We start from the raw sequence: 16,121 nt of genomic DNA, 5'->3' as shown, positions 1-16,121 counted from the left end.
AATCAGGAAAAAAACTGAAAAAAATATCAAGGCAGATCCTGGTATGATTTTATGTGCTAGATTGATAACTTGCTTTAAATGTATAGGAATGTATAAAATTGTGCACTTCACGAAAAGTAGATGTAAACTATCCCACAAAAGCCTGCTTACAAAGTTTTAAGAACGATTATTAAGTGAAGAATCTAGCAATAAACTTTGGGTTCCTATGTGTAGCTCCTGCAGAGACTGTGAAGACAAGGCTAGACTGATTTCTGCATATGTAGAGGCATTTAAGCAGCTAACTTTACTACAGTTGTATGTGACTGAGACAGGAATAGAAAGAAACCCTAACATGTGGTGCAACACTAAGTCCCCTCTACCATGCCTTTCCCTGTGATTTGCAGAGTATTTATGTAGATGTAGGTACATTATAGTCTTGCATGTTACAACATATTTGCGTAAGTTAGTGTGTTACACCAGGTTAGAAACTACCAATGCACAGAGAAGCACAGAATGCAGATTCCTACAATATTGTCCACTGTTTTCTGTATATAGAATCGTTATTCTTTTCAATGAAGGCTCTTCTCTTTCACAATTAATAAACATTTTCACAAACAATGTATGTTTCTTTACCGTTATTTTCTGCCCTGTATTACTTAGTTGGGCTAACCTCCTCCTCCATGCTCCACGGTCTAAATCCTACATCAAATATGTATCAACAATCATAAATCATTTTAATATACTGTCAAAGTTAATGTCATTAAATGTGATAAAAATAATTTTTCTGCAGTAACAAAACATTACAAATGCTCATCATTCAGAGGCTTCTTTTGAACACTCCCTCAAGTTTACATTGGTCCTACTCCATGGGACTGCCAACTTCATATGCATTTTAACAAGCATTTTGTGTCCCGTGTTTCACTGTTGAGGAAAAATTTGGGTATCATCTGAAATTCAAAACATATGTTTAAGAATATTATTACTTTATCCTATTCTGTACAGAGAATACATTATTACAAATTTTATTGCAGGCAGAATACCAGCAGCAGTACAGTGTGTCAGGAAGTTGTTCCTCTGCAGCCTCCATCTGGTTTTTCTGATGGTCAAGAATTATCAGAAGCTGAATGTGATAGAGAAACCGTCAGAGAAAATGTTGCTGGTCTTCCTCTTTTCAGGCATGAAGAACTAGAACAGGAATTGTCCACTCTTGTAAAACGGTAAAATATAAAACAGGCTTTTTTTTCATTATTAATACCATTTACAATTTGCTCTCAGAACTAAGAGTATGGCAACCCACTTCTGGTACAGAATTTAACATGACCCTGACATTCTCAAATAAATTGCTCTCTAGCCTATCTGTCTAGTATAAAATTATAGGGTATCATAGTAACTGAAAATAAGGTTTCACTGTGAGATTACTTCTACACTCTAACTGGGCTTGAACGTAGAGATATTGGTACTAACCATGACAATGACAAGACATTTTTAATAATTTGTGTTACCAGTGGGAAGGAGGTACTTTATGTCCTTCATAAAAAAATATTAAAAAGAAATCAAAGTTCATTATTTTTGTCGTAACAACCTATGTTTTTAAAGAGCTACTGATGTGTAAGAAAAATCCAGAATCCAAAAATGTATTTTAGCACAGTCTTAGCATTACCTACACCCCTTTCAATAGTGTGTACTACCGAGGGGGGGGGGGGGGGGCGGAGGGGTTGATTACCTCTACAAATTTTGTTAACTGTTGTTGGCTTTTACTCACAATTTTCCAACAGATATTGATTGTAAGCAGGGTCCTAAATCTGAAGATATTGGATATGACATTCAACAATGTAAAGAAATGACAGATTGCTACTTACTATAAAGATGAAACATTAAGTTGCAGATAGGCACAACTATAAGACATTTACATTAGCTTTCACCCACAGCTTTCTGTGACTTAATGGCATTCCGGTCCAAGCTGTAGCCGGAGATGGCGGTCTTGTGTGCGTGAGGTATGCTTGCTTGTGTTTTCTTGACGAAGTCTGTGGCTGAAAGCTAATGCGTAAGTGTGCCCTAGCTGTGTCTGTCTTCAGCTTAACATTTCACCTTTATAGTAAGTAGCAACTATCTTTTCCTTACATTGTTGACATTCCAACCTGGAGTTTCCATTGTTCATATATGGGATTCACTGTGAAAAGTCACATTTAGTACTAATGCATAAATTTTTGGTTTAAGTTTAACAGAAAAATTTAAAACATTTATGGGTTAAGCAAAATGTGATTTCATACATATGTAACAATTGTTTTTGGATATACTGTAAATATTAGTCTTCTATTTTGATAAAACAAACAGTCTTTCAGTTGGACATAGCACATTGCATTTACGCCAGTAACACTCTACTTGTCCCAAGTTCACACACCAGTAAGATGGCAACATGACACAATTTTCTTTTGTATTGGATGTCCCATGGTCTTCGCATTTCCTGGTAGAAGTTTCAAAAAAGGACAAGTCTACCAGAATAATACTAAAACAGAAAGTATTACCGCCTCTAAAATGTTGAATTTGAGAATTTAGTGACATATTAGCACTAACTTAGCAATCCTATGCCTGTTAGCAAACTCGCACTACCAAGTTGAACGCAACTTGGACATCGCATTAGAAGTGAAACATGAAGACGTGGTATAGTTTCAGAAAATAATAACAGTGGCTTTATATGTCTTCATTGACATTTACTACATCATTAGCTATACTCTGTGATGGCTTAGTGTACTATACACAGACAGCTACATTGCTGCCATTCAGGCAGTAGGAGAGTTGTTCAGAACTTGCATCTGCATATAACAGATGGATTTCATACACTAAGTTCACATCAACACCATTCTTGTGGAGGAAGTCACCCAATTTGCTAACATATGGATGGATATTGGTGAACCTACAGAGTTCCCGCTGAAACATGGTTGCAATGCAATGCTTGTTCTCACTTGAAGGACCATCTCTATGGCTACATTGTCCTCTGGCACAGCCTACATGATCCTATGATAATTTGCAGTACTGTGTTGAAAGTAAAGAGGTACTGCTGTGCTCTCTTTCTCTTGGAGCTATGGGGTATGCATTGAAAGCATTGTAGGGTAGCAGATGCTGGTAATCTGGTTTTCTTCCAAACTCCTGTTGCTCTTTACAGCTCAGTACGTTAATGATATCTAAAGACCAGATTCAATCTAGGTTATTTGCTGTAGAGACTAATGCACGTTGCAGGATCAACTCAGGGCCTTTTGATTATTTTAAGTCCTCACTCTGTATCAATTGGTACAAAAAGTACACCTAATCTAATGTATCGTAATACAAGCTGAAACTCACCTCTAAAAATTCTTTTTTCATTCATTGCATACTTAAATTAAACATTAGCCCACAAAAAGCTGTCCTCGTGTCATTTGTACAGATGGGCGACTCCTCTGCTATGGCCACCTTGTTATCAATGGCAGTCTGCAAGCTCATCTCACATAACTCCCCAATACCCTTAAAACACTAAACATCTTACATGTCACTTTGTAAAGCAGAAGGTTGGTTGATTTGGGAAGGAGGAAGGTCTTCGATCCCATCGGATTATGGAAGGATGGGGAAGGAAGTCAGCCCTGCCCTTTCAAAGGAACCATCCTGGCATTTGTCTGAAGCAATTTAGGGTAATAATGGAAAACCTAAATCTGGATGGCCAGACACAGGTTTGAACCGTCATCCTCCAAATGTGAGTCCAGTGTGCTAACCACTGCGCCATCTCGCTTGGTAAAGCAAGTATTTTGTAGCTTTGCCATCTGGGTGGTAATTCTCATTCTATTGAATGCGTTTGGAGGAGTAGACACCCAAACTGTGAGTGTGAGGCTAGCAGCAGATGTAGTAAGCCTTACATATTGCACCCATCCACTTACTTCCTCAGACCTGTGGTCGCTGGCTTCATCTTTTTGGTTCTTGAAGTAATGCTACTGCCTATTAATGTGACATCTGTCCATGAAAAATCAAAGTCCATCTTTGTCACCACCATATAAGTAGTTTTGCTAAATGTTATAAATATAGTACATGATACCTCAAAGTTTTCCTTTCACATTTTTGTAGCAGCACACAAAATACGCTTATGTTTGATACAATTGCTTACACTCAGAGCCAAATAGAGAAATGAAAGCTGAAAGGAAGCAATTTTGCAACAGCTCAGGTCATAATGGATTAGGCATGATGAGACTACTTATCAGTCACTGTAATGAAAAGAGCAAGTATATACTAAGAAATATCAGGCATGGTGCATCTGTCAGCTAGGTTGCAGTTTCTGCTGCAGAACAGGGTGACAACTTCAAACCAGATAATTCGGAAATTTACTTAAGTATTTTTTTTAAAAAAACCTGGTGGTTCAACCGTACATGTCACAGGCTCATTTGAGGTATTATGTATGAAATTTAAAATAAAACTCAGTTTGCTTTGTTTTAACCATATGATGAAAGTCTATGAAATTGTTTCAGATATCGACAGGAACGAGACAGAGAGAAACAAGATTACACAATACATGTCTGAGTCCCCAAGCTACATAGAATTCCATTGAGGCGAATGAGCTTTAAGACTTGAATCACAGTGCTCACAGAATTCTCCTTCAGTGTCTTAACATTTCAACAGCACAGTGAGCTGTTTAGCTGATTGAATATAGTGTGTGTATGTGTGTTAATGCAAAAACAGTGTGTGAAGAAAGTGTGAACTAAACAAGTGAAACACTATTTCATTTTGTACATGCTGCTGTATATGTTTCTGTCCAATGAACACCAATATCAAAATGGTGGAATTTATACTGACCTTGTGAAAACCAATGGATAAGATGTTGAGTGGTAACGTTGGAGTTTTTTGTAAAAAAGTATTTTGTAAACAAACTATATACATATATATTTGTAGCTTCTATTAACGAAGCATGATAAATGACTGCAACAACTGTTATATTATCTATGACTGTTAAAGAACCGTGACATATATACAATTATTAATTAATTAATTAAAACACTGTTATTAAGACATATATTCTATTCATGTATGTCTGTGTGGTGCAGGCAAAGTCCAAAATGTAGCCTCCTGTCTTACGCTCAGTTTTATTGCTCCTCCACAGATACAGAAGGTTACATGATCTAATTGTTGCTGTTAACAGTAATGAAGAATGACTTTAATGCAATTCAGTGGTCTTATTGCAAGATGGTTTTATAACCTGATACCATATTTACAGCAATGGGATATACAGGTAAATCTGAATAAGTACAAAATAATGTTCTTTTTTTTAAGTATGGAAAAGAACTGACAAAAATTTATTTTCTGTATTCACTGATTTTATAATAAAACTGAAAGAAAATTTTGAAAATTTACTTTTCAATTACAAATGATCTTCACAATCACTCTCGCCTTGTGACATACAGTTTACAGGGACCAGAAATTAATAAAATTATGCATGTTTATAACAGAACTGAAAACATACCTGTTGCTCAGCTTATATTTACTATAAGCAACTACAGGGTGGCAAAAAAGTCATTGGACAGTTGTTTAAAAGGAAATAAAAGCAACAGCAAGACGTAGTACAGAAAGAAGTTTTAACCCATTAACCTGTTATTACTAAATGGTGATAATTACGCTTTGTCAAGTTGGTATAAAATGCAACGACAAGCAAAACAAAGTAATCATACCAGTGAATTGTTGAAAGCATGATCAGTGAGACATGTTTACAGCTGTAGTTTTCTGAATTGTCACATTGGTAACTAAAGAAGAAAGGATTTTTGTGTCAAAAACATTTTATAAAAGTGGTGCTACTGTTATTGTTAATGAATGGGGAAGGTACTTAAGAACTGAACCACCATCTGGACAGACAGTGTACTACATACGAGGAGATTCGAAGAACATGGATTTGTTATGGATGCATCAATATCTAGCCACCTAACAACAGTCACAACTGAGTAAAATGAACTGCGAGTACATTTAGCTGTGACCCAAAGTCCACAAAAATCAACCAGACAATTAGCAACTGAGCTGTATTTATCACAAAGGTCAGTGCAAAGAATGTTACACAAACAGAAGTTTAAAGATTACATTCTACATTTACAACATGGGTTACTTGAATTTTGTGAACTGATGCTTGACCAACAGAAACCTAACCTATAAAACTGTGTTGTCTAACAAGGGCAATTTTAAGTTATGCAGACACAAACAGACATGACTGGTCTTACTAGTGTACCGACAGTCAAAATCTTTTGTTAGAACAACTACTAAATCAACCTAGCGTGAGTTTTTGGGGGCAATATGTTCATTTGGTATACTTGAACCATATTTTCTTGAAGGAACCGTGACACGAGATAACAATTTGGATATGCTTCATAATTATGTGATACCAGGACTTAAATGAAACTTTCCAAAGAAAAGTGACTGGTCGAAGGTCAGATATTGACATGCCTTCACGTTCACCCATGGATTTTTTCCTCTGGGGTGTCGTCAAGAACTCCGTTAACACTCTAAAGCCTCATTTCATGGTTTTGACAATGATACCACACTATGCTGTAGAGTATGTAGCAGTGTTCCAAAAAGGCTTCAAAAATGTATTAATGACAACGGAAAACAGTTTGAACATAAAAAATAATTTTATGTATTCCTTGCATTCAATCTTTTGTTTAAATCAGAGTCCAGTAACTTTTGCACCACCCTGTATAATTATAAAATAGTATGTATTAACTTCAGTGTTCGTAGTGAGACAAATGAAAGCAAACAGATTAAAAAGAAAAGAAAAAGAAACATTAAGGTAGACATGGTTTTACATTAACAATTAGGAGAATACCCCAACAACCTTGGGTTATGATACAATCTCAATCTCAATCACACAGCACTTTAACTTATAGTGGCACAAACAGCAAAATACTGAATACACAAAACCATATCACCACCATCATCATCACAAGCTTGACAGACCTGTATAAGTTTGCTTGGTGTATCTCAATCCTCACTTCTGCAATGTGGTGTTTCCAGTTCTCTCTGTTCTTAGATGCAATCTTATTCAGTTCCCCATGAAGGTCTTCATTTCTAACGTGATTCAATCTGTACACTGCTCGGCAAACTTATTTCAGATAATTGGATAATTGATTGGTCTTCTGCTATGAGAACTGAGTTCTCACTTCTAAAGAGCATGACATACTTTATCATTATCTGGTGAAATTTAATCTTTTGGCAGTTTTCAAATGATGACTGACTGTGCCATATATGTGCTGGAATTTTAAGTTTTTGGTTTACATCTTTTTGATGTTGGTATCACCACCCTCGATATCTGAAATGTGACACTTGCTTAAGGATTTGGGCAGTTACTGAAATTTTACATCTTGCTGGCTCTTTCTCTTTGAAAGCTAAGATTTTTGTCATTTCTGTCGATACATGGAGGCTGTTTTTCCTACACAGTTCATCTAAAATAAATGGTGACTTTTTACAGTTTATCTTCATCTTCTCAGATTTTTGTCATTCCATCTGTGAACAACAACCAGATGATGTGGCATCATCAGTTCAAAGCAATCCCTTGAGGAACACTGTTTTCCACATAAACTAATCCAAATAGATATTATATAATGTAGGTTACAAATCACAACCCTTTCTCACTCCATTTTCATCTGAACTGATCCCGTAAATCAACAGCCAGTGTTTATCATTACTACTATATCACCAAAGGTACTTCGTCCCACTCTTGTGAGATGCTGAGAGTATCCAGCCACCCTCAAATTGGAAATATCTGTCAATCATGTTAAAAATTTTCTTTTTTAAAACTGCTGTTTTAAATCAAGAATAACACAATTAAACATCCTCATAAATGTTTTGAGACTTCCATGCGCTAAAACAATGGTCTCAACAAGTCAGGGTTATATAATTATACAATCTGTCAGTGCGTGTGAGGAAAATAGCTTTAGTTTCTATCAGAGTTCATAACACAATTATTTTCACATTATCACTCTGTCACATGTATTACACATCTCAGATTAGACTGATCCCTGAGCAAAACTAACAAATCATCTAGATAACTTCACAAATTTCAGTTCTAGTTACAGCAGTCATTTTTAAAAACAGCATCTCCTGCAGGATAGAAAATCAAAGTAACAACACATCTGTAATTCTGTTCCATATAATCTTTTCAGTGCCAGTGTGTGTGTGTGTGTGTGTGTGTGTGTGTGTGTGTGTGTGTGTGTGTGTGTGTGCGTTTGTTTTTGGGGTGAAACATTTCTTGAATTTTTGCACCTAACGCTTCTTGTTGGTTCTTGTCCAATGCTTTATGCATGCTTCTGAAAAGTGTGATCATTGTAGTTAAAACATTTTCCCTACAACTGTCTTTTTTCCATTATTTTTCTGAAGGATACATTATAGCTGAATGTCTAAGCACAGTTTAAATGACTGAAAAAGGGATAGCATTTATACTCCTTTCAGTAATCATAGCAATAGCACGCTGAAAAGAAGCATCACAGTGTGTAGAAATACATGACCCACTACGAATGAGTAATAGCAAAAACTGATGAAAGTCCATGAAGTTTATGCACTCCATGCCTCTTTCAAGTGCAAGATTAAAACATTTGGAATTAAGTACTGTTTATTAAAACAGCTATCAAACCTTACATATCACTGTCATAATTGTTTTTAAAATCGGTACTCCAATTCCATTTCATATACATACGCAAAACTTTCGAAAGTGGTTTCTAACGATTAGTCTTGTTTTTAATTACAAAGCTTCTACCAATCTCTTTTAGAGGTAATAGTTCCTTTTGGTGTTACTTGAGATGCATACAATTATAAGCTTAGAAAAGTTAAAAAACATTAAAACATTTGATATTTTTACACATTTTACGATGTTTAAATAGATCAATTGGTGTTTTGCTGTGGCTTCTTTGGAATGAAGCTGTCTGGTCTCAGAGGAGAAAATCTTTTTGGTGACCTCATGTCAGCTGACACAGCCAGTAGAGGTACAGTTTTTGTCTGAACCATTTGCTCTACTTCTTGAGTTGATAAGAATTCTTCCTCTGCAAGTGGAGTTTCAATGGCAATTGGCCACTCACCTGAGAAACAAGACTCAGCATAAAATGTTAAAGTACTTTTAATTCATAATCACGGTAGTAATATCCTTAAAAACTCACATGTATTCCCTTTGTCTGCTATGCTGTTTGATGTCTTCTGTGGAGTATTTTTAGCTGATGAGTTTTGTATTAATTTCTGTTGTTTGAACTGTTGACGGAACTGTTCTTGTTTCTGTTGCTGTCTCCGCTTCCTTTCAAGTCGACTTTCTTCATCAGACATGCAATTCTTGTTCACACTATGTAACACTGGTGACGTGCAGGTGGTACTAGGCTTCTTTGTTGTTTTCACTACAAAGCACAAAGAAAGAAAAAACATAAAGGTTCACTATAAAGTTACCCTATACTTAATCTCAATATTATTTCTTTTTATTAATGAATTACTGTAATAGGCAAAATGAATCACCTGACATGGAAGGTGTACATTCTTGATTGTTGGGAAAAAGTTGTGCCAGTGGTTTCTTTTCTGGAGTTATTCCTACATTCTGGGAATTGCCATCACAATTCCTTGTTTCAGAAGGATAAAAATCAGAATTCATCAGAATTTCTGACATCTTTCCGCCGAAACTGAGTAAAGCTGATCTTATGCCCCTTAACACAGAATCCTGTTGTGTAAAAATAACAAAGAGCTTTAGTTAAAACCACATACTTTTCCTGTAAGGGTCCAGCATTATTATTATTTCTTTCCTTTCTCAGACGTTATGTCTTATTATTATTATTATTATTATTATTATTATTATTATTATTATTACTGTTTTTGTTTTTGCACAAGCAAGCAGAATGTAACAATATTATTAGAAGGAAAGCTGCTACTCACCATATGGTGAAGATGCTGAGTTGCAGATAGGCACAACAAAAAGACTCTCACAATTAAAACTTTCAGCCATTAAGGCCTTCGTCAACAATAAACACACATACACACTCATGCAAACGCAACTCAGTCATGTGTGCAACTCTTCAAAAGGTAAGCAAGATTATAGTAGTTCGTTCCAGTACTATAGATGCAAGAGATCAATATTAGAAGACCCACCCTTTTAATTCCATTAATATCGTATACTTTTGGTAGCATGGAATAGTCAGTCTGATAATGGAGGCAAGTATGGAGGTGGTGACAAGTACTGTAGGGGAGACCAAGGCTTGACTATAATATGTTCAAATGGAAGTAGGATGCAACAATTCTGCAAAAAATGTAAAGGCTTACACAGAACAGACTACTATTGAGAGCTGCATCAAAGCTGTCTTTGATCTGAGAACAACAGAAACAACAATTATGGAGACAGTTTGATGCAGCAGTTTTAGATGGGGGTGTTGGAGTTATGGTTGCTTATGATACTGGTAGAGGTCAGGCCTCAACTACCACATTCACTACACTGCCAACATCAGTAAGCAATTACACAGTAGACACTACCAAATGTTTTGTGTACTCTGCCTTGATCTGGATTGTGCGTTACTCATTGTTATCCTTTCTTATTTTGAAATAAGTAAGGATACTAATCCTGGTCCTATATGAGGTTTGAGTATGACTGTCAACACCAGAAGGAATCAGTAATCCATACCACTGTATGTCAGTTTCACAGAAGCAAAATCTTGGCTCTCAGCCCTGCAGGAGGGAGGAGGGACTTTTACCCCCTCCCCTCTCCTCACCCCTTGGGTGATCTAAGTGTTTCCTGTACTTGTTTACACTTTCCATGACTGCAATATCTCCAGGTATCTCCCAGTATATGACCTTCTTTCATGAATCTTAAAACAAATGTTAGCAGTCATTAACTTGTGAGCTGTGCAAAATTCTACCGGGTCACTCCCCTTTTCACTCCCTTCCCCCAGTGTACCTTCTCTTACTATCTTTCCTTCTCTTCCTTTTTCTGTGATCAAATTCCAGCTTCCATCACAATTAAATTACTATCTCCTTTCACACTTGAATAAATTATTTTATCTCACGAACCATTCTTTCAATCTATCATGTACACAGCTAGCAGCCATATATACTTGTACTTCAGCTGTGAGTGATGGCTTTGTGTCTGTCTTGAATATGATCATTTGTTCATTATGCTGCTCACAGTAGCACACCTGAATTCCTATTTTCTTATTCATTATTAGAACAGCACCTGCCTTATTGCTGCTTTGATTTTGTTTTGATCATCCCATGGTTACCTAACCAGAAGCATTGTTCTTCCTGTTGACATCCTTCATTAATTCCCATTTAATTTAACTTCAAATTATCACCACAATACATGAAAAGATGGATTGCTACTCACCATAAAGATAATATGTCGAGTTGCAGACAAGCACAATGAAACGTTATAGCAAAATTATTTCATTTTGTTAGCTGGTTTTCAATGTTTTCACAACCATCTTCAGAAAGTGCATGTTTGTTTAGTTTCACATTACACAATGTAAGGAAGTTCTCACATTGTATACTCTGAAAACCCCACAGCACCTTTCTTCTTGCGAGTGTGGCTACAGAACTTCTATCAGAAAGCATAACAGGTTTTTTTTGCAAGTCTGACACACATGCAAAACACAGTGCACAAAAACTTGAAGGGGTAAATTGCTACTGAAATTTCAACAAGCAAACAGTTATTTACATATACTACATTAGTAAATGCTTGTGCAATACATGACAAACATGTTTCACTTTAAATAAGCTAGGGCAAATTTAACATTTCTATTAGCTTTACAAAAAGTGTGTATCACACATTCCAATAAGAATTCAATGGCCACACTAGCAAGAAGAAAGAAGTTGTCAAGAAATGAGAGCAAATAAAAACTGAGCTCTTTTTTCTATTATAAGGTGTTAAATTACACACATGTATGCATCGAGAACTGAAAACATCTGAAAGCAGCAAAGGGCATAAAAGTAAATTTTGAAAACCTAAATAGTGACTGGTAGCTGCATACTCTCTGTTAGTGGCAAAGCAAAATCTGTCTTTGCAATATCAAGATTTCTCAGTGTTTTTCTAAGTCATATAATGGGTCAGATCATCAAGGGAACAAGGCCCAAAAAAATATTTCTTTTGTGCACTTATTAAGTTAGGCAATCTGTCCAGCAGAGGTATGAGTGGAAAGTGAGAAAACATAGAACTGAAGATTCATAAATAATAAATTTCTTGTGGTTTCAGAAGTGACAGTAATGACAGTCACATACTACAGCTGGAGGAGGAAGCAATCAAGCATATTTCATCTCTGGCAAGGGTTAATGTGAATGCAATTACTTTATCTGACCACTAGCTACTTTGATTGCAACAACTGCTGCTGACGAGTCAGCATACAGATTACTAATGACCTCATGTGAAAATCAGATGAAAATGGAATGCCAAGACTGCATCAGTTTTAGGGTCATGATTGTTACCTCAATTAGTTACTGTATCAAAATACAGACTCAAAATACCAGACCATGGGGAAAGTTAGTTCTGTTTTTGTTATTTATACAAATTGGATATAGTTGTGGCAGACCTAAGTAAAGCTTTCAGAGACACAGTAAGGTAAGGATTTATTATTTTTTTGTATGAAAATGTCGCCACTTCTCAAAAAAATTTTACAAATAAAAGGAAAGAGTAGTGGTGAGGAGAGATAATTTGACACAGAATGATGGAAAATTTAACCACATACAAAGAAACACCTGTTTTACGGTAGCTGGCATCAAGCAAACTCCCACTCACCAGGCAAAATATGTCTGGTCTATTTAATTATGTTACAGGATTCACTAAAATGCAAAATAGAAAATCCATTTCACTTGTGTGTGAGAACAAGTTGAAATTCATGAAAGGGCTACCGTATTTACTCGAATCTAAGCCGCACTTTTTTTCCGGTTTTCGTAATCCAAAAAGCCGCCTGCGGCTTAGAATCGAGTGCAAAGCAAGTGGAAATTCTGAAAAATGTTGGTAGGTGCCGCGACAACTAACTTCTGCCGTCAAATATATGTAGCGCTACACAGGCATGCTTCGTAGGCACAAAGATAAATACTGGCGCCAAAACCTCCGCGTCAGTAAATAAATTTAAAAAAAAGGTGGAAGACGAGCTTTTTTTCCTCCGCCCCGAGTTTCGACCACTGCATTTTCATACATTATCCAACGAAGTAAATACAAATTCCGTATTGTTCATCTTCGAATGTAGCAGAATTTCAATGTACTACGAAAATCCGACATGCAAGACTGTTTGGGATGTTTGTCAATATGGCCAACTCTACTTTCTGAATTTTTTCCTACCTGTGAGAAGAGATGGTTGCTAATAGGAACCTGATGAAATGTGAATCACATGCAGTATTCTCTTCACCATAAGAATAATACGAATATAAACATTTTGTCATGTATTCTTTCGTGTTTGCTGCTATCTCATTTAAATCCTGCCTGCCTAATAAACTACGAAACTAGAGTGAGACAACAGCAAACGCGGAAGAATATACGTATCGTGTCATGTTTATATTCGTATTATTCTTATGCCTAATAGTGATACAGTCAGAAATGAAGCACGGCAACTGACTAGATTTCTAATTCTAAGATGACTAATTTCTGTGCAGAAGTTGATGTGCTAAAGAACCGGCCGCAAAGATTTTCAAACGGAGAAACATTTTCGCCTAACTCTCGTTCAGAACATGTTCTATCATACGCAGTCTATTATTTGGTTCTTGTTGATCATTATGAAAGAAAGCAGCAGTGTAAGTAACAACAAATAGCAGTCTCTTGCCATTGTTTCGCTAGTGAGACGATTACTCTCTCTTTTTTTTTGAATTGTAAGCGGCAGTAGCGCGCACAAAAGCAAGCTATGCCGCGAGCGGCGACAGGCCGTAAACACGCTCTATCAGAATGCGACAACAATGCGTGACACAGTACAGTAATGCATTTTCAGCTTAGAGTGACGCAAACACCTATAACAAAGAAAACAGCACTTATCTGATCAAAGCTAAATAAGCAATCGATTCAAACCAGACGAAGCACGCGAAAGAGGAAGGGCACCCGTATAAATATGGACGGAGCGCCTGACGCATAGCAATGGTTACCTGGTAAAGCTTAACTGCTAAGCTTACGACTCGAACCAAACTACTGTAGCTGTATCGTCATTCATTCGACCTAAATTGTGTCTCATTATTACAATGGACCAACTTTGTTTCGATTTGGAGGTGCGGCCTAAAACTTTACTCTCCCCTTGAATTTCGAGTCTCAAATTTCCGGTGCGGCTTAGATTCGGGAATTTTTTTTTTTCCTTATTTCGAGTCTCATTTTTCCGGTGCGGCTTAGATTCGAGTAAATACGGTACTCTCCTAATACATGTTGTACAAGATGATCTATAAAAAAATCAATAACAAACAGATTTATCACTGTACCTCAAAAAAAGAACAGAAAAATATTAAAATTCAAAAATCACTAAGTATTATTTTATCATTACCTCCCTTGCATGTGACATACTTCGTATTTTACTTGTGAGACCCTCAGATATTCCATAGCCGATTTCCTGATGGTAAGTGCCATCTTTTAATTCTACTTTGACAACTGATGATATTCCAACTGAAAACACTCCTTCATTGGAATCTACATAATCTGTAAAATACCACAGCCTCAGACAACCAATTCATTTGCAGCATTAAGTTCTAGTATATTAACAGGTTCAAAATTCAAAAGAAGGTCATTGGTATTGTCAAATAATGTGAGATTTTTCAGTCCAAGTAAATAACATACTGAAGCCAATACTATGTTAAACCATCTAAGTCATTGCATATTCTATTTATACCCTGTCATTGTGCAAAGACAGAGCAGTGGTTTTATGAAAATTGGCAAATATTGCTTCGAGTGTCTGAAAAGTATGTTTGAATGACACATCGACCATACAATGTTATGCTTCTGCATCTACATCTACTCTCTGTGAACCATTGTGAAGGGCATGGCAGAGGGTACACCTCACCATACTAGTTATTAGGGCTTTCCCCCACTCCATTCATGCGAGGAGTGAGGGAAAAAATAATTGTTTAAATGTCTCTGTGCATGTTGTAATTAATCTACTCTTATTTTCACAATCCCTATGAGAGTGATACGTAGGGGCTGGGAGGTATATTCCTCGAGTCATCGTTCAAAACTGCTTCTTAAAACTTGGGATGGTTTCCGCCTATCTTCAAGAGTCTGCCAATTCTGTTCTTTCAACATCTCAGTGACACTCTCCAGTGGGTCAAATAAACTTGTGGCTATTTGTGCTGCCCTTCTCTATATATATTCAATATCTCCTGCTAGTCTTTGATAAGGGCTCCACACTTGACCCATATTCTAGGATGGGTTGCAAGAGTGATTTATAAGCAGTTTCAGTTTTAGAATGATGGCATTTCCGTACTCTTTACCAACTAACCGGAGCCTGCTACTTGCTATATCCATGACTGAGCCTATGTGATCATTCCATTTCAAATCGCTCCAAAGTGTGATACACAGGTATCTCTATGGGTTGGCTGATTCCAACAGTGACTCATTGATATTATAGACATAGGATACTATGTTTTTTTCTTTTAGTGAAGTGCACAATTTTACTATTTTGAAATCTTATCAAGGTCTGACTGAATATTTGTACATTTTCATTCAGGCTACTCTTCGCTGTAGAGAAATGTATTGTCTGCAAAATGTCTGAAGATCATTAATATACTACATCAACATCAAGTGAACCAACACTCTTCCCTGGAGCACACCCAAGTTACTTCCACATCTGTCTACTACTGTCCACCAAAGATAACATGCTGCATTCTCCCTAACAAGAAATCCTTTTTTGCTTGTCAACAAGTGAGTAAAAGAAATGCAAAAATCTGCTTAAGTCAGATGAAGTGTGAGGTGGTAAAGCCATACAAGTTAACCAACCGAAAACACAGAGCTCACTGAATATATCTTTGTATTAACATATTCATCTTATAAAGTTCTTATTGCTATAGTTGGGGTGACATAAGTCGATTCCTAACAGTTGCAGCGGGCTGGGAATGGCAGCTTCACAGGCCTACATCAATCAATAACGTAATGCGAATTTGTAAACGTCTCTATGGGAATGCCTCACTGTTGTCACAGCTCTGTAGACAGCTACTGTTTCACCTGCAACCAT

General features: G+C 36.5%; 2 protein-coding genes across 2 annotated transcripts in view; one reads left to right on the top strand and one right to left on the bottom strand.

Annotated features, from left to right (window-relative positions):
- Window positions 1-5,219, top strand: part of LOC124799311 (Down syndrome cell adhesion molecule-like protein Dscam2) — a 250,854-nt gene extending 245,635 nt beyond the window's left edge. The window contains exons 20-21 of the mRNA XM_047262898.1: window positions 1,011-1,196; window positions 4,467-5,219. Coding sequence (XP_047118854.1) covers window positions 1,011-1,196; window positions 4,467-4,518 — 238 coding nt within the window. The 3' untranslated portion in view covers window positions 4,519-5,219. The remainder of the gene's footprint in view (window positions 1-1,010; window positions 1,197-4,466) is intronic.
- Window positions 5,220-8,149: 2,930 nt separating this feature from the next.
- LOC124799312 (DNA repair protein RAD52 homolog) overlaps window positions 8,150-16,121 on the bottom strand; it is a 68,036-nt gene continuing 60,064 nt past the window's right edge. The window contains exons 3-6 of the mRNA XM_047262899.1: window positions 14,442-14,593; window positions 9,466-9,664; window positions 9,123-9,350; window positions 8,150-9,044 (exon numbers count right to left, since the gene is read on the bottom strand). Coding sequence (XP_047118855.1) covers window positions 8,851-9,044; window positions 9,123-9,350; window positions 9,466-9,664; window positions 14,442-14,593 — 773 coding nt within the window. The 3' untranslated portion in view covers window positions 8,150-8,850. The remainder of the gene's footprint in view (window positions 9,045-9,122; window positions 9,351-9,465; window positions 9,665-14,441; window positions 14,594-16,121) is intronic.

The sequence above is a fragment of the Schistocerca piceifrons genome, chromosome 5 (assembly GCF_021461385.2).
Source record: "Schistocerca piceifrons isolate TAMUIC-IGC-003096 chromosome 5, iqSchPice1.1, whole genome shotgun sequence".
Classification (NCBI taxonomy): Eukaryota; Metazoa; Arthropoda; class Insecta; order Orthoptera; family Acrididae; genus Schistocerca; species Schistocerca piceifrons.
Note: the sequence above shows the minus strand (reverse complement) of the source record. Positions and strands in the feature narration are given on the sequence as shown.